We start from the raw sequence: 21,744 nt of genomic DNA on the forward strand, positions 1-21,744 counted from the left end.
AGAGTGGGAAATCAAACCTGGTTCTCCCAGATAAGAGTCCACACACTTAACCACTACACCCAACTGGCTCTCCAAACTGGTGGCGGCGTTTGATCAAAAATATTTTCCTGTTTTAAGCTGACTGTTGTTATGCCCTGCCATCAGAATGCCTCAACGTGATCACCTGATGCTATCTCAGCACATATATGACACACACTTTGTTCAGGCAGCAAAGAGAAACACACAGGAGCTAAAACTGGCTCTTCTTGAGGCAAGAATCATTCTTTCTTCAGCTTTGCCTCATTAACAACTGCAGCTAGAATGTCAAAACAGACTCTGAAAACTTATTGCCAAAGGAAATATGTATAAAGAGATCCTGTCGTAATGAAGAATTCCCAATTTGTGACCTCAGCATAGCCCATATTTAAACACAATAAAAATCAGTCTATTAGATCTATTGTAAAGGGAAAATATTAGGTGTTTTCCACTTGGGGACAGGCTTATGTAGCTTCCCTGTGGAAGCTGCAGATGCCAACACAGAAAAGCAGCAATGGGTCTACTACCACATGACAGGTTTCCATGCTCCAGTTTCCTGGCAATGGCCACCCTGTTTCCCACACACCAGGGCTTTTTCAGGTGCTTTTTTAACATCAGAAATTGAATAGTCCAATATCAATATAACTTTAAAACAATCTGTTCTGTATCAAGTGGTCTGCTTTTATGTCGTTGTTGTTTTAAAAATAGTATCTAGCCACTTTTCTTGTGGAGATATACTTTCTACTTCTGCTTTTTTTATGTGGGGGAAACTTGTATATATGCTCATAATTAGTTTTAATCAAAAGGTTCCATAAGATTTGTAGAGCAAGTCTGTAGAATCCTTAGAAGAATAACAATAATCCAAGCAAAACATTGGGAGATGTTTTTATTGTTAAGATTAAAAGTAGAAGTTACAGTGTTTTAGAGCAAGATATCTTAGCAAATCTATTAACTGACAGTCTGGAAGTCATTTTGAACTTAACAGATTTATGATTATACAAAATAAAATTGGGAATATTGTTCCTGTTGGAAGCTTTCATGCCACAATATATTTATAGTAGTGATACATTTGAGGTGTTTGAAGTTTGTGCCCTGTAAGTGTAACATGAGCTACTAATCTTAACATTAATATAGTTAGGTTATAGAAGTGTGTTAACCTTACCAGGCAGAAAAATTGAAGTGTAACGAGTGTAGTTGGCTTTGTGTCAGTTACCCACTGGTGTTGTAGGTTAGCTCACTTCATTTAGTTGATGCTGCCCTCTGCAGGCTGCTTTATTGATTTATATTGGAAAGGCATTTGTTACTTGTAAAACCAGAACAAAGTTTGAGCCCAGTGGTATCTTTAAGACCTACAAAGTTTTACTTAAAGTAGAAGCGATGCACAAAGTATGTTCAAGTACACTTCTTCAGATACAAACAATGGAATAGAATCTCCTGAAGTTCTACTTACAGGAAAAGAGAGTGTGGGGACAGCCATTAGGGAAGGCCAAGATGAATAAGTTGAGCTGAAATAGGATCAGGCAGCCAGTAAGATCAATGAATAACAGCAAATTAGTACATAAATACAAGAGCTAACAAAGAGATGTAAGAACAAAGCTAGAGTCCAGCAGCACCCTCAAGCCAAACCAAGCTCAACCCTGGGTGCATGTAAGAGCAAAGATTCAGCATATGCATACTTCTTCACATACATTGAAACAGATTTCCTCAAATATTACATACAGGTAGGGGGGTTAGTTGTCAGGAAGAGCTAATTAGAGTCAAAATGCATAAGCAACTAAGCCATTAATACAGCTGAGATTGGAATAACAATATGGTAGGACATGTAAATAGCAGCAAATTGCCATGCAGATAATGAGTTAACAGATGTGAGAACTAAGTTTGAGTCCAGTGGTACTTCTAAGACCAACAAAGTTTAATTTCTGGGTATAAGTAAGAACTGAGTGACTTAGCATGAGATAAGAAGCTGGTATCTCTGTTGAGACCTGAGGGTTCCATTGTCCTAAGTGTTGTAATAACTTGTAACACAGGAGTCTCCTGTTCCAGTCTGTGTTTGAAATTCCTTTGCCATAAAACAGCTACGTTGAGCCTGGTCTTCCATTTAGTGCCCTGGGAGATTGAAATGTTTTCCTAAATGTTTCTCAGGTTTTTTTATTTTTGATGTCAGATTTGTGTCCATTTATCCTTTGGTGTAGGGTTTGACCAGTTTGCCCTATGCAGAAAACTAAAGGGCATTGTTGGCATTTAATGGCATATACAATATTAGAAGATGAGCAGGTAAATGAGCCTAAGATCTTGTTAGGTCCAGTGATTATGTTTTCTGGGTATATATGACAGCAAAGTTAGCATCTGGGTTTATTGCAAGCTCTGGTGCCAGTGTCCATATTCAAATTAGATGTTGTATTATTGTGGGTGAAGAGTTGCTTGAGATTGGGGGCGCTTTCTGTTCATAAGAAAAGGTTTGCCCTCCAGTACTTGTGAAAGAGAACTCATCCTGTAGAGGTTGTAAGTTACTGATGGTGCATTGAACTGTTTTAAGTTGAGAGTTGTATGTGACCACTAGATACACATGACCACTAAAACCAGATACATTTTAAATGCACAAGCTGCTGATGACTGAATGCTTCAAGGATGTAACCAAAAGATTTGTTAGACTCCTGAATCTCTTGTGTTTATATTCTCTCTAGACCAGGGGTGTCAAACATGCAGCCCAGGGGCCTAATCTAGTCCCCAGAGGGCTCCTATCAGGCCCCTGAGCAACTGGCTCTTGTCTGCTTCCTTCTCCTTCTCTCTTCCTTCAGTATTGCTGCTTGCTTTACCAGGCTTGCTCAATCGCACAGGAACTACAGAGCAATCTCTATTTTCTCCATTGGCTGAGGCTCCTCCCCTTCTGGTCTCCTGGAGAAGGAGGAAAGAGTCAGAGCTTCCTTTGCCCAGTTCCCTGGATCCCATGGGAGAAATACAAAGAAAGCACCTTTAAGACCAACAAATGCTAATGTTTTAAGCATGTTTTATTTTAAGTTTTTTAAAAAATCTTTGTGTTTGTCTGTGTTTTTTATATAGTTTATGTCACTGCAACCTAATATTAAATAGGTACATACATGGCCTGGCCCAACACGGCCCAGCCTGACAAGGTCTCATTTATGTCAGATTCAGTACTCATAACAAATGAGTTTGACACCCTTGCTCTAGACATCTATTAATAGTCATACAGTGTCCATATTCAAATATTCAAATACAGTATGGTATTTAAAAGAGAAACTCTTTTAAATACCATACTGAGTGCAATTGCAAAAGGGAAAATAGTGCCTGAAATTACTGATTAGAAAAGGGCAAAAAGGCAGAGGATGAAAGATTTTTAAAAGGTTGAGAACAACTGCCAGAGAAGTATTGAAGCAAGGGATGTCTGCAAACTGCAGAGCAGCAATTGGAGGATTTACTATAATCAGCTGGGAACAAACCTAAAATATTCTTAAGAATACACTGTGAAGTAAGAAAAACTTGTATCTCCAATAATTTCTAAAACTATTGTTTTGTTAAGTGTTTAAGTAAGATTTCTTTGATGGGGGAAAAACCCCTTGGCTGATTACAGACCGGCACTTTGGGTCATCTCAGAGATGCCTCTGAAGTCGACCCAAAAAAACTGTCCAGATGGCAACATCTGCCGCCCGCCCCTGTCCTGCACTTACCCCATCCTCGAGGACGCTCCAACCGTCTCAAAAAGCCACCACTTGGAAAGTGGTCCCTTTTCGCTGGGGCAGCTCCAAGGAAGTGCCTGGCCGTCTGGAAGGCTGGAGGGCGCCTTATGAGCACCCGGGGAGCTGCAAGCGAGATGCATGAGCATTCCAGACACTCCCCAGCTGCCCAAGGCCTGCGCCTTCTTCTAGCACAGTCCAGAAGCTCTGGGGCGCTCGTCTTCCAGCCAGCTTTCTTTGGGGCGGCTGCAAGCCATCCCAAACCAGCCGTCTGGTTTCAGCCTCTGAAATGTAAACTGAAAGCAGGATCCAACACAGCTTTTGAATTCACATCAAATCGTGAATGTGTGTCTCAGAATTTCCAGGACTGGAGGATTTCACATAATTGGCGATTCTTCTGGGGTTTTTTTAATTAAGCTGATTCTTCACCCATAATGAAGAAATTTCCCATATTATTTATGAGACCTTAGTGCAATCTTATTTTTTGAGCTCTCTTCCTACATAAGACAAAATTTAGAGATCGCTTGTCAAAGAAAGTGTCAGCTGAGTTTCCTAGGCAACTTGCTAAAGATACCTATATATCTAAAGATAGACATAATAGGTATAATAATGTCAGTATCTGAAGAATATTTTCCATCTTAAGTCTTTATTTTTATAACCAATATGAGATATTTAGGATAGATTCAGAAAATGCATGTATCTATTGCACTTTTTTGTTATTTGTGGCAATTTCTTGCAATTTGTTCATACAGAACAAAACGGTCAGTGAAAAATATGATGAAGGAAATGAGTTCTCTGCAAATGGGCAAGATTTTTAATACACTCCTATGCATAATTATGCCAGTCTAAGGCCTTGTCTTTCCAACAAAATGAGGTAGTAGAAATCTGGGGTAGTAGTGAGTGAGGAAAGTTACATGTTAATACTTTTCCATGAAGAACTTCTATAAATAAATAAATTAGAACAGGTTACTAGGCTAGCCTTCTAAGTGTTGTGTTGGTTTACTGGGAGGCGGGATTGTTGAAAAATATAATTCCTCAGCAGCAATCTGAAGTGGTACTGTCAATTCAGTTATTGTAGCACTCTGCCACCTGATTCTGCTGCATGAATAGTCCAGACCTAAGCCTGCTGGCTTCAGTTGGCAGACTTGAGTAACTCTGCTTATCATCGCACTGCCAGAGTTTTCATCCATTCTACAGTTCTCAGCTATTTGGTTTTTAAAATCCTATTGTTGACTGTTGTATTCTAGACAAATCAAATTTGTTATCTTCTGGAAAATAAGTTTGTTAGGAATTCCATTAATCAGTTTGGTGTCATATGCTTTCTTTTATGATTGTCAGTGTTAATAATACTGTTTTGATTTTATGCCTAAGTAAATGAAAGCAGAAAGAAGAGTGTCTCATATGCAAAGTACAAATCTGCAACTCTGATTGCAAGCAAAAGTATATCATAGGTGAATCCTAAATTCCCAGAGTATATATTTAGAAGAGATTTGTAGCTGGTCACTTAGCCTTTAGAAATTTACCAGATGTTTGGAGTATTGGAGCTCTGAGCCAGTGTATTAGACATGATAGTCAATGACCACTTAGGGCCAAACAAGATGAGACTGAGAGTTCTGTATATTAGAGCTTTCTGTATATTAGAGCTTTCAGACATTGTGTTGCTGCTGTTGTTAAAATAACAGGCACATGGGACCTCATTTCATATTGGGTAATGGGGAGAGAAACTTTTAGACTGATTTCTCACTAGTGTTGCTCCTTTCCCAGGCTTCTGTTTTTCCTGGGCACAAGCGATCAATTTCCCACGAGTTGCTCTGCAGGTGCATTTTGATGCCCAGCTCCCTCCAGTTCCCCTCATGGCTTTGTGATGCTGTCTTTTAAGGATTAAGAACCAGCAAGGGGAACTGGAGGGAGCCCTATATCAAAATGCGCCCGCTGAGCAACTGGTGGGAAATCAATTGCTTGCGCCCAGAGGAAAAGACGCCTGGAGAGTGGAGCAATTCTAATGAGAAATCGGTATAAGCCTCCTCTTTCACCATTTTCCTGATCTGCAGCAGAATGGACTTTTTGTGCTGCTGAAGAATTCCTTTTCTACACTCAGCTGCAAGCAGAACTGAAATAAGGTGTTCTACATAGCACTTAATATAACACTATATTCCCATTAAAACTTGGGCAACACTTGCCCCCAAAGTTAGGGTCCTGCTTCTCCAGGTAACTATCTCTTTAAGCTTGCTTTCCAGCTATTTATGCTGCTCTTTGCTTAATTAATTATGTCCTGTTCACATGTGGTGCCACTGCCCTGGCTTTCCTAAATGGGTTTTCAAAATATTCTCTTTTCTCCAGGGAGAAACTTTAATTATTGCATTTCTTCTCTCTGTAGCAAATGTGATTGTTCATTACATTATGTCATGAATATTATCATGCAATTATGAAATTACAAATCATGAAAAAAATTAATCCAAGATAAATATACTCATTAAAACCTTCCTTCACTCCCATCTTTCCAGGAATACCTTCAGGTGTGCTGCTGGATTACACAGAGTGAACAGTAAATGATTAAACAGCACAGAGAACTGGAAGCAGCTTCAAAACAAGCACTGAGAATTTAAAGGAATGCTGTGGGGAGGGGAGGAGGCTTTAATTACTGCTTTTTTTCTTGACTGCAAAATATACTCATTAATATTTGTTTTGTTTCCATCAACCTTTTGTGTGATTATGATGGCTGTGTATGTGTTAAGTGCAGACAAGTTGCTTCTGACTTATGGTCACCCTATGAATTAATGTCTTCCAGAATGTCCATTGTTAACAGCCTTGCTCAAGTCTTGCACACTGAAGGCCATGGCCTGCTTTATACAGTCAATCCTTCTCATGCTGAGTCTTCCTCTTTCCCTGCTTCCTTCAACTTTTCTTAGTGTTATTGTCTTTTCCAGTGACTTGAGTGACTCTGTTAGGACTCAGAGTTTAGCCTCTTGACAGAGTCTAGATCCTTCATTGTATAGCTCTCAGCTTCTCTGACACACACAAACGCCCTCATCACATTAAGGTGTGGGTCCAAGAGGAGGTTATGATGAATTTTAAATGAATAATCAAGTTTGCTACAGAGGTAACAAAAGCAAGTAAATCCCCCTTCAAGAAAGAATCCAAGAGACGAAGTAAGTAAAGAATGGAGAGATTTTAAAAAAGAGGTAGTAACACAGAATTAAAGAGACAGTAGATCTTGGACACCTCTGTAAGGTTGTCATGCCACAAACAGATGGATAAGGCTGCAATTATACATGACATGGGGAAAAAATCAGGTTTGGAAAATATGGGAAAATAACATGGGGATCCCATTCTAAAAGCAACTAGAAGAAATCATGGCAATTCCAGAGTAAACAGTTGTATGGAACCAGCCCACATCTTGTTTTAAAGGCATGTATGGTGAGGAATAGATTTTCTTGTTGTCAATAATGTCACATGCATTATCCCCTTGGTTTCCATTACATTCACACCATGATGTCCAATGAGAGCACAATAGTTCCACTAGCATGGGAAAGATGTACATTTTACCAGTAACAGTATTGTACACAAACAGAAATACCTCTTTGAGAGGATGACTTTAAATCTCGCAGCTCAGCAACAACTGCCCATGTTATACTGTAAACTAATGCTCCAGAAAGGCCCAGGCATTCCTTCCTACTTGCTGCCTATTAGTTTTTAAAAACATTGTAGACTTCACCCAACATCTTTCTTCCTGGGAGCCAATCTGTCTAGTTGCAATGACACCAGGTTTTGTTCATCCAGGTAGTCTGAATCAGGGCTAATCCTGCCAGATTTACAATTTCCCTAGAAAAACACTCAGGATTCGGCTTCTTTACTTTACACTTGTACTGTAATCTGTCCTTTGCCTGTAGCTATCTTCTGAAAATTAAACTATTGGTGGATTTGTGGGATTCCTAAATGTAGAACTAAAGCATGGAAGGATGCCTTGCCCCAGGTGTGTAATCCCAACATTGTGAATGAATTGACTTTTACATGGAAGTTTTTGCTTGTCTGAAAGTGATGGCCCTTGTAGTGCAGCAAGAACTGGATAAATGGTGCTCTCTGGACAGAAAATACCATTAGAACAGAGGGATATAAGAGAAGCCAAGTTGGATCAGGCCAATGCCCCATCCAGTCCAACGCTCTGTGTTTTGTCCATTTGTCCATTTTGACTGATAATTTGAAGCTGCTTCTAAGATGATAGATGGTTAATGTGGGAAGTTCAGGACTTGATGAAAGTCTACCGTTAGATCTTCCATGTCTAACAGTTATGTTTTCTTTCAGTTTTCTAGAAAGAATAGACAGTGTCAGCTTGCCAGATTATACACCCACAGATCAGGTGAGTAAAAGAGGGAATGGTTTGGAATGAACTATAAGTCAATTTTAACAATATTTCAAATGCCATTTAAATTTATTTATTTATTTAGAAAATATATAAGCCCATCTTTTGTCTGACCAAGTCAGGACCCAAGGTGGATAAATAAAAAAATAAAACAGATTTTAAAACATTTAAAACCAAGCTTGCAAAACACTCTGTGTTAACCTGTTTCCAGTAGGAAAATGTGCCAGACAAGTAAGGTATTAGTTCATAATACAGGGATTGCAAATACTGCATGGTGGTAGCTACAAGGCAGCTAGTGTATCCTCAGGCAGAGTCAAACTTCTTCTCAAAATGAAGTTGTATGTTTTCTCTAATCATGTGACTGAGCTGTCATCCCAGCTGCAAATTTCAGACCTGTACAGAAGATGGGCAACAACTTTACTTTGAAAGAGTTTCCAGGCAGGTTCTGTCACAGCAAACAGCAATAGGGGGGGAAACCCAACCTGAGAATTAAGTCAGGAATCTATAAGGTTGAGCAGCTAAAACACAGAACAAAATAATCTATTTATTGCAATGAGCATAGTAACTACAATTTAAACACAATGTTCATATTGTAGATAAAAACAAAGAGGTAATAGATGTCACATCACATATATTAAGGCATTACATACAACAACAAATATGTCACAAAAGATTGGTTATGCATGCAATAACTGTAGACCACTAATGTTTCAGTCCTGAGGGCCGCCTACAGTGGTCTAAATAATAATATCACACTAAAAGTATAACATTTCTGTTCCAGGCAAGGCAAGCTGCTTATCCCAAGAATAAAAAATACACATGTAAGGATATTATCAAAACGTAGTATACAAACTGACCAAAAGGAAGATTTTTTTTACAGAAAAAATTAATAAAAAACAGCTGATACTCACAATGAAATAGTGCAGCTCCAAATAATAGTTACATTTATTGAGGAGCTCACACTCATCAGAGATGATAACTTTGTACAACCATTTTGTGAAAGAGATAGATGGCATCACATCAATGTGTAATTAAGCTGTAGTATTATAGCTTAATTATATAGTATTATAGCTTAAAGCCAGAAGTAATCTTTTAAAAAAATCCACCAAAATTTGCACAGACTTACTCTTGTCTGTTACTCTGTTCATAGTTTGTGCCCATGTGTCACCCAAAAGTGAAGTGAATCAAAGGGACATCCTAGGAGACCTAATATAGATGATGGGGGGGGAGGTTTAAAAATAATACAACCTCACTGATGAATTTGAAAACCATCTGAAAATTTTAGAAGGGAGGGGTAAAAGAGGAGGGGGGAAAGAGAAAAAAAAATGCAAAACATTGTCATCAATGAAACATACAGGGCGTATCATGGATCAATAGATATACAACCAGTCAATATCTTCATTCAATCCATGCAGTGATAAAGTTTCCAAAGTGAAAATCCGGAAAGTCTCTTTTTTCTTCAGCTGTTCATGAAGCTGGTGTGAAGGAACCAAGACTTGTTCTGCTTCCCAGAAATACCTAGTGGTTAGAGTTTCAGACTAGGATCTGGGAGATCTAGGTTCAGATCCCCACTCTATCATGGAATCTTGCTGGATGACCTTGGGCCAGTCGCACACTCTTGACCTAACCTTCCTCACAGGATTTTTGTGAAAATAAAATGGAAGAGAATGGTGTAAGCTGCTTTGGATTCCCACTGTGGAGAAATACAGGGTATAAATGCAGAAAATAAATAATAATTATAGTTCCAAATGGGAGGACAGATAAAATGTAGGGTGGTTGGTTGGAACGAGAGATGGAAGCCAGGAAAAGTGAGGAGTTGGGGGTTGCCAGGAAGAGGGAAATAAGGGGGAATGAGATGCCCTTCATAAGTCCTTGTGGGTTTCCCACAATGCAGCTGGGCCCAGCCCATTCGCCAGCACTGTGCAACCTGGCCAGGCTTTTCCCAGGGAGAGGCTGCCATGGTTAGAGAAGAAAAAAATACTAAATACATGGGCTCAGTTAAAGGTAGGTTGGCTGGTGGTTGTGAAGGAGAGAAACAAGCAGGAAACAGGTTAACAAAGGTTTTCAGGGAAGGGAAAGAAGAAATACTGGAGAAGGAGAAAATAAGAGGCCCTTGCAGGTCCCCCCACTTGTCTGATTCTGTTTCTTGTTCTCAGGACCTCTTGAGATGCAGGGTTCTGACATCAGGGATTTTTGAAACAAGATTTCAAGTAGATAAAGTAAACTTTCAGTAAGTACACCATTAATTATGTATCATTTTTCAATTGCTAGTAATGCGAAGACAACAAAATAATTATTTACGTCTAAATTAATGCTTATTGTTTGATAAATAGTTCTGCCAAATGGTCCTTGATCTTTCCATAATTTCATATGAAGAAAACTTAGAAGAAAAACTGTTTCATAACACCTAATTCAAATGGCACACTGAAATTCAGGTTTTGCAATTTTAGATTCTCTTCCCACTAAACTAATAGTTACTACAAATGGAATTTTAATCCGCATGTAGGGTATTTAATTGGCTTTGTAGGGTATTGTTATTGCTAAATATTACTAATCTGGCTGCAGTAAATTTGTCCCTAATAAACTATTTTAAAACTTCTATCCTTTTGATGTGGTGGGTTAGGAACATTCTACCCACAAACTTAAGAATCAACTATACATTAAAGTAATTGTATTTGAACTGTATTTACAGAGCTGTGAATAATTTCTTAACTGTGTGTAACGATCCCTCTGTTCTGTGAACTGCTATAGAGGTGGAGTCCTGGGTTTTCTCTCAGTGGGTTTACCTGGCCCACTTTAACTTGTACAGCTAATCCAGCTGGTATACATATGTGTAAATTTGCACACACTCCCAGCCAGAAATTGTTCTTTTTGGTAATTGAGCTCTTTTCTCCCTTTCCCACTTGTCCAACTGCCTATTAATATCTCAGGAACGTAGCCCCAAAGAACTGAACTTTTCTATATTTTGCAGCCAGTGTAGGAATGTGGAAATTCTTGCAGAGAGCCCTAAGGGAATGTCTCTTTTCCTTTCTTGCAATTTTTACTTCCATTTCCTTTGGAACTGCAAAAGAAGTACAACATAGCATGAAAAGTGTGACTTTCCTTACACATGCTAAAAGATACCCTCTGGCTTTTCAACAGCATGTTTGATGTCGGTGGTCAGAGGGATGAAAGAAGAAAATGGATCCAATGTTTTAATGGTGAGTACTATTTTCACATTTCATGTTCATTCTGAGACTGGGTTTCTTTTTCAAATGCTTACCTGGCTGATGTTTTACACTGAGCTGAGTAAGCTACAGAATACCTTTTATTAAGACCAAACAAAATAATATAGTGCAGGTTTTTTACATCTACAGAAGTCTTCATCAGGCTGCATGTTAAACAAAAAGGGAGGGGGAAGAAGACCTCTTGTCTCCATCCTGAATAGAATGCTCAACTACCTTCACCATGGCTAGTATCATGTTGCAATATTGGCCTTCTCAGAAGAAAAAGCACATAATGGATACCATTAAGAAAACAAAAAACTAGTTGTCGATCAACCATCTAATGCCACACAGGTCCCTTAAAAAAGCTTAGAACAGAGGGAAAATGTAGTATTTACAATTAACAATACTGTCCAGCAGGGGTGGAATTCTAGCAGGAGCTCCTTTGCATATTAGGCTACACACCCCTGATGTAGCCAATCCTCCGAGAGCTTAGAAAAAAGAGCCTTGTAAGCTCTTGGAGGATGGGCTACATCATGGGAGTATGGCCTAATATGCAAAGGAGCTCCTGCTAGAATTCCACCCCTACTGGACAGTAATTTTAGTTGGGCACCCCAATACAAAGTCAATAGAAGCCAAATTTGAGGCAATATTACCTAGTTAGTGTTCTCAAGTTCCTTTTCCTCCATTTGGCTGAATTCAGGTATTTTCAAAGTAGACAAAGGACATAGGAAGCCACATTGACCTATAGTAACAAAAACAAAAGCCAATTAATACCCACGTTTATTAAGCTTAAGGAATTTTTACCATTTTCTTTATATAGTCTAGACAGTGTTTGTAATTACCTATATAAAACCTGTTTGGTTATCCATCATCATTCTTACTTGTGCAAAAAAAAAAAAAAAAGAAAGAAATCTTTCCTGAATTAATTTTTTCCCTTTATTCTGCCTGTTGCACTTTCTCCCTCAGATGTTACAGCTATTATCTTTGTCGTGGCCTGTAGCAGCTACAACATGGTCATAAGGGAAGACAATAACACAAACAGACTACGGGAGTCTTTGGACCTTTTCAAAAGTATTTGGAACAACAGGTAAAATGTTGGTGCAGATAGCAGATCTGTATTCATAGGATCACCCTGGTATAGTACTTAGAGTGGCCAACTAGGATTTGGGAGACCATGTTCTAATCCCTACTCTGCCAATGAAAGCCTGCTGGGTGACTGTCTGAGGCTGCCACCCCACCCTTCACTCAACAAGCCAGGCGGCCCCAGACTTGGCAACAGTCCCAGGACTGGCTCCTGCCTGACAGCCTCACCAGGGCTCTGGGGAAAGAGCGAGGGGCAGCCAAGGGATCTGGGAAGGCTGAGCAGCCCCAATCTGAGCCAGCTGCCATGGCAAGGCACTTCCGGGAGCAGATGGGTACTGGCAGGCAAGAGGCAGAGACAGCAGCAACCAACAGGGAATCTGGCAAGGCCAGGCAGGCCTGATGAAAGCTTACCACCAATACTCCCTCTAAGCTGTGGAGTCTCGTGAGCAAAAATTCTACTTTGTTAACTACTGGCATTAAAGTTGTGAGTTACTGCATAAATTAGCTTGCTTTGGGACCATTTTTTCTTGAGCTAAGACAAAAATGTGTGATCCAGAGGATAAAAAACGGTGAGCTATCTCACACAAACTCAGCTTATAGGGAACACTGCTTGCCACCATGGCAAAGTGCTGCTAGGAGTGGTATAGGGAACAGGCAAACAGAAACTTCTCAGAAACAAGAGGCTCGCCCACTGTGGCCTCTCGGGCTCCATTTCCACTGGACCAGAAGCATGAGAGCAGGGAATGCAGAGGAGGCTGAGCCTGTCCTGTAATGAGGAAGCACAGGGAGGAGCCAGCTGGACCCAGGTGTAGCATGGTAGAGAGCTGACAGGTGGTTGGAGAAGGGGCAAGGTTTATGAGGGAGGCTGGGAGCTTAAAAGAGGGTTCTGAGGAACAGGCTGGGAGAAATTGGGCTGGAGGCTTGAGCAGACAGGGAGGCTTCCAAATCAGGAGCAGGAGAGGTTGGATGACTTGGAACACCTTCCTGCCTCATTTCTGAGGTCTGTGAAGTGTTCCAACAACAGGCTACGTGACAAAGCAGTAGACAAGGGCACCTTTAAGACCAACTAAGTTTTATTCAGAATGTAAACTTTCATATGTGCTTAAGCAGACTTCATCATGCTTAAGAGCGTACAAAAGTTTACATTCTGAATAAAACTTAGTTGGTCTTAAAGGTGCACTTGTCTACTGCTTTGTTCTATTGCTTCAGACCAACACGGCTGCCTACTGGGATCTGGCTATGTGACAGTGGAAGGAAGCATCTTTGGAGGGGCAACCTCGCAACGTTACAGTGACCTTCGGCTAGCCACACACTCTAAGCCTAACCTACTTCATATGATTGTTGTAAGGATGAAATGCAGGAAGAAAGTACAATTCAAGCTGCTTGGGGTCATCCACTGGGGACAAATGTGGGATATAAATGAATAAACAAATAAATAAAACATCTATTCACATGGTGAGAACAATAATAGGCTTTAGCACTTTGTGGGGGGGCGGAGTTATGGAAAGCCTTTAGTAAATCACATTCAATTGCACTTAGAGATTATCCAACATATATGGATAATGTGTTTTTGGTATTGAATCCTATAAAAGGGCTTATGTGGATTATTGATAGATTCATAGAAGATAACTGTATTAACAGCCATAAACCCAAATAGCTTTAGAGCCAGTATCAGTATCTAATTCTAATCATGGTTTACCTATGGATACTTAAATTCAGAGATTGGGACCATGCACAGACAATATTGATCTTTCTACAAACCTGAGAAATGCCCCAGGTTTGCAGAAAAATCTGAAATGCTAAAAAAAAAAAAAAATCATAAGGACCCCCTTCCCAGCACTTATGGCTTTAAGAAACAGCTGTCCTCAGTGGCTTTTGCTAAGTAACCATGACAGTATTTAAGCTTTGGTTTCTGTCAATAAAAGGCAAAGGAACAAAGAGGGATTTTTTCCAGGGCTGTTTGGGCTTTTGACAGAGGATGCTTGGGGCCATGCTCAACAGCAGCCAGCAGGAAATTTGCTACCATCCAATTTACATGACTCACCGAGGCCCAGCTGCTTGTTATTGTTCAACAGCAGCCACCCCACAAAAGCCAGTGTTATGTGGTGGTTAGAGTTTTACACTACAATCTGGGAGATCCAGGTTTGAATCTCACTCTGCTGTGAAAGCTTATCAGGTACAATTGGTCAGTCATATATTCTCAGCCTAACCTACCTCACAGGATTGCTGTGAGGATAAAATGGAGGAGAGGAGAGTAATGTAAACTGCTTTGGAACCCCATTTGTAGAAAAGCAGGATACAAATTAAGTATATAAATAATGAATATATCTGACGATGGGGGGCAGATAAAAGTTTGTTGGTTAGTAGGGGGAAAATATATATAAGGAAATAACAAAGGAAGCAGTGAAGAATGAGGCTATGTGATGGGGGAAAGTGTGGGGATGGGTACAGGGGGAAGTGAGGTGCTCCCCACAAATCCTTTCAGGTTCCTCACTTAACAATTGGGCCAGAGCTTTCCTGGGGAGTCACAACCAGTGGGAGTGAAAGAGGGAAAGCTGAAAACAGGAGGGCAAATACAGGAGGTTAGTTGATGGGACAGGAGAGAAAGAAATAGGAAAATGAGAGATGCTATAGAGACTGTCAAGGAAAGGAAAGAGGAAATACCGGTGGAGGGGAAAATGAGATGCTCCCTGCAAGTCTTTGTGGATGTCCCACTTGTAGCTTTGGTTACACAATACCAAAAAAATGGTGTGATTCCGTAAGTCAGTTCTTTCATTTGTGTGAAATGGTACTGAAATTTTGTTTGGTTTTTGCAGGTGGTTACGGACAATATCTATCATTTTGTTTCTGAACAAACAAGATATGCTGGCTGAAAAGGTCTTGGCAGGGAAATCTAAAATTGAAGATTATTTTCCAGAATTTACACGTTACACTGTACCTGAAGATGGTGAGATTTTTAACCATAGCATGATTCAAATAGCTATCATTCTTGCTGCTCTTTATTGCCTCTATACTGTATGCAGATTTCTAAAATACATTTTAAACTTCATCACATGCAAATGAAAGCAAAGAGCACATGTATCAGCTCAAAACAGAAATTCATTTTTGAAAGATCTATTCATATACTCGGTTGTGAAAACTTGCAGCCAAAAAGTAACTGGTTAGTTCAACTCAATTTTCATTCCTTACCATGAGTTGATTCTCGGCCATCATTGTGTCATTAGGAGCTGCCAGCTCAGCTTGGAAATTTGCTCTTTCAGTGGGTTCCTCCTTTCTACTCTGCCTTTTATTTAAAGGAAATATAGCAAAAATGATTCACCAGTTTTATCTTATACCACAGAGGTTATCTAAAATGTATGGTTCTTCATCAAACATCTGTGGATATTGCAAAACTCCTAACATAGGTTTTATACACTTATGGTAGAAATGTGTCTATGCAAAAAATATTTTGGGAAATGATAGTAGATGAACTATGGCAAGGCTTAGGCTCTGATGTTCTATTTAGCCACTGAATTATGTTACCTAAGCTATATCAAGTGGTAGTTTAAATTTATTAACAACAGCTAGAATTAGTTTTCCCAGATTTTGGGGGGAAAGGAACTTTCCCAATATACTGATCTGGGTTTTACAAAATTAATAAGCTTCCTTAAATGTTTAAGGTCACTACTTTACAACATAAGAAAGAAAGGTTGATTCACTTCTGGAAACCTTCATTAAACAAATGGAAGAACAAAGTTAACTAGTGTTTGCCATTGCCTTCCCCAGTCATCTACACTTTTCCCCCCAGCAAGCTGGGTACTCATTTTACTGAACTCGGAAGGATGGAAGGCTGAGTCAACCTGGAGCCAGTTACCTGAACCCAGCTTCCACCGGGATTGAACTCAGGTCGTGAGCAGGGAGCTCAGACTGCAGTACTGCAGCTTTACCACTCTGCACCACGGGGCTCTTGTCCTCAGTTAGATAGATGGTTTATTCTCCAACAATGTTGATAAATGTGCATTTCTCTTATGTGTGATATGTAAGATCTCTATATCTGCATACTTTTTCTAAATTAAGCAGAAGGAATGCCAGCTCATAATGCTGAAGTGACAATGAAAACTATACCTAACCAACTTTCCCTCTCAGTGTCTAGTTCTAGCAACCTGATGACACTGGCTCCTTCACTGACAATCCACATTTTTCAACCCTCCTACCATGAACTCTCCTGTCTGTAGCACAAGTCCTTCTTGGGTCTTTCTTTAGTTTTCTGAATTGGAAGGAAAGGTGCCTCCATTCCCTTCTGTTGTGCAGAGGAAATCTGCAATATCTACAGCTTTCTCACTATGCCCTGTGCAACTCATACTGTTTCCAAAGGTTCCCCAACCCTTAGAGACAGCTTTTTGGGTGATAACAGGGGGGGTGCAGAAGTCAAGAAGAGGAGGGAAAGATCAGTTCCATGAGCAAAGCTTTCAGTTCTTTGGATGAAATCCTATGTCTCCTCGAGTTTCTACTTTTCAGACTACTTGTCTGTCTCTTTAAAGAACTTCAGTTACTTGACCAGGGTTCTTCCAATTACCTTGCCAACAGGGAACTGTCCCTCTTCCTCTGGGCAACAACCCTCCAGCAAAAGCCGTGCATGGAGTACTAACACCTGGAGAATTCTTTGACCCCTTTCAGCTCTTCTCTGCCCAAATGGAACTTAATACAGCCAGACTAGAAAAGGGAAGGCTGTATCAGCATCAGGCAGTAATGGGTGGATCTTCATTGTGGTCATCTGTGCAGTCCCACACATGGGTCTTGCCTTCGGCAGCGGATCCATACCTCAGAGACTCAAATAGCTCACTCGGAGTGTCTTTTTTGGTGCAACTTCCATTTTGCTCTGGGGAACAGGCATCAGCTACACATGCCTGGAACGACTGGAAGACACCCCTCCCACTCAGTTTCTTCCTAACCGCTGCCTGGACAACACCTACCTTGCTGCGTTCCCTCTCCTTGGCTTGTGTTCCTTCTCCTTTGTTCATTCTGGTATAGTATTTTCCTTGTTTTTGTCCCTCTACAGTGTGTCTTTTCTTCATCTTTCTTCGTCCCCTAGAAGGAAAAAAAAAAAGAAGTCCTGTTACTGTGCTTTCTTCCCCCCCCCTCTTTTCCCCCCTCCCTTGTCCGGAGCATATGGAAGGGAAAACAACTTTTAAAAAGTGCCAGAGGTGCAGGACTAAAATCCCCACGATTGACGGACATTCCCACTGCCTGTTTTATTTGAGTGAAGCCCATCGAGTCGAATCCTGCCTTCACTGTGCCAGCTTCGGGAAATAGGTGCGAAAAAACCAAGCAGCACTGCTACAGATTTCTCCTCGAGAAATCCCTCTGGGCAATATCTGCATCGACCTCTCCACCGCCTCCCCCAGAAAGAGCAGGAGATTCGGCTGTGTCGGCCGCTATTCAGTCTCTGAGAAAGCATAAGCCCGACAAGGGAGCTTCCCACCACTCTGAGGCCGTACATAAGTCCTCTAAAAAATCTGGACACCACTCCGAGTCGTCAGCTTCAGACCCAAAAAAGCACGGGAATCATCCACTTCGACAGTCCAACCAACTCCAGCCTCCAAACCATCAGCAACCATCTCAACTCTGTCATCCAAATTGGCTCCGACAACATCTACAACGAAGGACTCCTACAATGACCATCTCGAAGATTACTCTGATGGCGACTGTTACCCTATTGCCTTTGACCTCAACTTCGACCCTGTCTTCGAACCCGTCTCAAATATCGGCTTTGACTCTTTCAACACAGCTATTCCTTCCACCTGAGCTCTCGGCTCCGACCAACGTCATCACCGACATGCCACATATCCTATCCACTGCCCCAATGGATATCATTCCTGTACCCTTCAGATCACCCTCGGTTCACAGCACTGTTCCTATGGACATTCTAGAACCCAAACCACAGGTCCGACAAGGGAGCTTCCCACCACTCTGAGGCCGTACATAAGTCCTCTAAAAAATCTGGACACCACTCCGAGTCGTCAGCTTCAGCTCCCAAAAAAGCACGGGAATCGTCCACTTCGACAGTCCAACCAACTCCAGCCTCCAAACCTTCAGCAACCATCTCAACTCTGTCATCCAAATTGGCTCCGACAACATCTACAACGAAGTCGACTCCTACAACGACCGTCTCGAAGATGACTCTGATGGCGACTGTTACCCTATTGCCTTTGACCTCAACTTCGACCCTGTCTTCGAACCCGTCTCAAATATCGGCTTCGACTCTTTCAACACAGCTATTCCTTCCACCTGAGCTCTCGGCTCCGACCGACGTCATCACCGACATGCCACATATCCCATCCACTGCCCTGATGGATATCATTCCTATACCCTTCAGATCACCCTCGGTTCACAGCACTGTTCCTATGGACATTCTAGAACCCAAACCACAGGTCCGACCTCGTAACCTTAATCGTTCTGAGGCTTTCACAGACATCGGAGTTTCTCCCCTGTACAGAGAGTTTACTACACAGGTCTCCTCTCAACACTGCAGACTTGAACATGATGTGCCCCACTCCCGCTCACCGTATGATAGAGAATAGTATAGAGACCGTAGAGAGTACCATCACCACGGCCGATGGGGCGATTATTCCTCAGCATCTCGATCACCATCCCTCTGATCCCATAGGACCCGCACATGGTATTTGTGATCGCCCTCAGACAATGGATACAGACGACCTCAATATCGTGAGCTTTACGGTCAGATCTGTGACTTCGATTCAATGTATTACCGAACCTGAGATTTCGAACCCGTCCTCCACTGAACCCGAAACGTCAAAACTGTACCTCCTCAAATCCAAGAACAACAGTCTTTCCCACAGGATCTCTATCCACCGCAGCGTCAGCCCATAGGTCCTACCACTACATCCACGGTTTCCACTGCAGCCGCATTGCTGTCCAGACCCCCTCGTCAGGCCTCACTGCCACAAACTCACCCAACACCAGAGGCACACCCTTCCAGTCGTCATACGCCCCCTCGGAATCCAGATGTCTCAGACTCGGATGAGGCTCAGTCTTCATGCTCCGACTTGGATCAACCTCTCTCACCGGGCTCACACACCACTAAACCAAGCCATCTGTCTCCTTCAGATGGCTATCTCAACTTGGTCACAACCATGGAGGAGGCCCTGAATGTCACGCTCCCATCCAACTCTCCGAAGATATTGGATGTGGTACATGACCTGGTACAGTCCGACTTCCCAGCAGGGTCACTTCTCCCCATGCTGCCTGTGCACCTTGAAGGTCTGAGAGAAGCTTGGGATAAGCCTGCCTCTGTGCCACCAACTTCAAAACGTTTCAACTCCCTATACAGGGTTCATGCTCCAGAGTCAAAGTTCATTACGTCCCACCCAGTTCAATAATCATCCGCTCAGCCTCAAAGGCTAAACCTTCCAGACATCCTATCCCTCCCGATCGCAAGGGCAGAAAACTAGACACTGTGGCACGCAAGATCTACTCCCTGGCTGCCACCAACTCCAGGATAAACAACTACCTTGCCTATTTCTTGGCATACACCTACAACCTAGTCAACCAGTTCACACCATTGATCCAGGCCCTTCCTGATGCCTCCCAGCAAGTGGCCTCAAACCTTGTGGCTGAGCTTTCAAGAGTCAGCAAGCAGCAGATAAGCTCCATCCGGCAAGCAGCATCCTACTCTTTAGAGTAATGGCCTCCTCTGTCGCCCTGAGACGCCACGCTTGGCTCCAGTCAATGAACTTGCAGCCTGACATTAAGCAGAAAATTGAGGGCCTCCCCTTTGATGGCCAGGGCTTGTTCCACGCACCTACTGATGAGGTGCTCACTTCTGTGGATGATGGTCGGAAGCGGGCTAAGCGTTTAGGTGTCACCCAACCAGTCACACAAGCCAGCTGACCCACAACCTGGAGACCCTCCTACCCGAAGTGGCAGCGTTCTCCAAAACAACAGGAGTACTGGAAGAGAAGGGCCCCCCCAGTCCAAGCAGCCTTTTCATCCAAAGTCTCAAACCCAACCATCAAACAATCCGACACCTCCTTCCAAGCATTCTCTTTGACTCGCCCCCCCATCCTACCGAATATATATCCCAATCTACAGGACTGCACCCCTTTCTAAGAATGTGGCAAAACATCACCAAGGACTCCTGGGTGCTTACTATAATGCGAATCAGCTACGCCATAGAGTTCACTTTGCTTCCCCGCCACCACCACTTCGTCACCACCTCTGCATCTCCTCAGCTACATCAGGAGATTCAAGAACTTCTCCTCAAGGGTGTGATCGAGCCTGTCCCACCTCACCATCAAGGGACGGGTTTCTACTCACGGTACTTCCTAGTCCCGAAACGGGATGGAGGCAAGCGCCCTATTTTGGACCTGAGAAGATTAAACAAATGAATAACCTACAAAAAATTCAGAATGATCTCCATCCAGTCGATCCTCCCCCTAATTCCCAAGGGCACGTGGATGGCTTCCCTGGATCTTCAGGATGCCTACTTCCACCTAACCATCAGGCCTCAGCATCGATGTTTCCTGCACTTCACCATAAGTCACCAGCATTTCCAATATCGAGCCCTTCCTTTCGGCTTATCAACAGCTCCACGAGTATTCTCAAAATGCATGGCAGTGGTGGCAGCGGCTCTTCACCTCACAACATCTCCGTTTTCCCATACGTAGACAATTGGCTCATAATCACCGCATCCCCTCACCAACTAGAGAAAAATCTGCACACCACTCATGCCCTGCTGGACGCTCTAGGGCTCTGCGTGAACCTCGCCAAGTCCCACCTTACTTCTATGCAGGACATTCAATTTATAGGCACTCGCCTGTGTATGAGCCCCCACCTGGTTTTCCTCCTGCAGGATCGCGCTCTGACAATCCAGTCCCTTGCGACATCACTCTTACACAATCCAACTCAGCCTACATCCATATTTCAGCACCTTCTAGGCCTCATGGCCACAACCACCTCTGTACTTCGCTTCGTGAGGCTTCGAATGCGACCACTTCAACTCTGATTTGTACGCGCTTTTCATCCTCACGTACAATCACAATCCACCATGCTGACTGCACTCCAAGGAGTCCTCCAATCCCTCCTGTGGTGGACCAATCTGCTACAAGGGACACCCTTCGTACTACCGTCTCCCTCAGCAGTGGTGACGACGGACGCCTCAATCCTCCACTCCTGCAACTCACAGCATGGAGGATCCACCCTTAAACCTGCCACCCGAGGTTGAGCTTGTTATCTTAAACTCAAGAAAACCCTCAACTAGACATTCTTATTCCTTCAAATGGAAGCGGTACTGTACCTATGCAAAGTCCCTCCAGCTTGGCCCTAAGACTGCACCACTTTCAATGGTCCTACAGTACCTGTTATCCTTGCAGGCCTCTGGCCTCAGCTA

General features: G+C 42.3%; 1 protein-coding gene across 3 annotated transcripts in view; it reads left to right on the forward strand.

Moving 5' to 3' along the window:
* Nucleotides 1-21,744, forward strand: part of GNAL (G protein subunit alpha L) — a 221,276-nt gene that overhangs the window by 195,041 nt on the left and 4,491 nt on the right. For all 3 annotated transcript variants that reach the window (XM_060244022.1, XM_060244023.1, XM_060244025.1), the window contains exons 6-10: nt 8,010-8,064; nt 10,224-10,297; nt 11,209-11,267; nt 12,240-12,360; nt 15,173-15,303. In XM_060244022.1, coding sequence (XP_060100005.1) covers nt 8,010-8,064; nt 10,224-10,297; nt 11,209-11,267; nt 12,240-12,360; nt 15,173-15,303 — 440 coding nt within the window. The remainder of the gene's footprint in view (nt 1-8,009; nt 8,065-10,223; nt 10,298-11,208; nt 11,268-12,239; nt 12,361-15,172; nt 15,304-21,744) is intronic.

The sequence above is a fragment of the Heteronotia binoei genome, chromosome 7, assembly GCF_032191835.1.
Source record: "Heteronotia binoei isolate CCM8104 ecotype False Entrance Well chromosome 7, APGP_CSIRO_Hbin_v1, whole genome shotgun sequence".
NCBI lineage: Eukaryota > Metazoa > Chordata > Lepidosauria > Squamata > Gekkonidae > Heteronotia > Heteronotia binoei.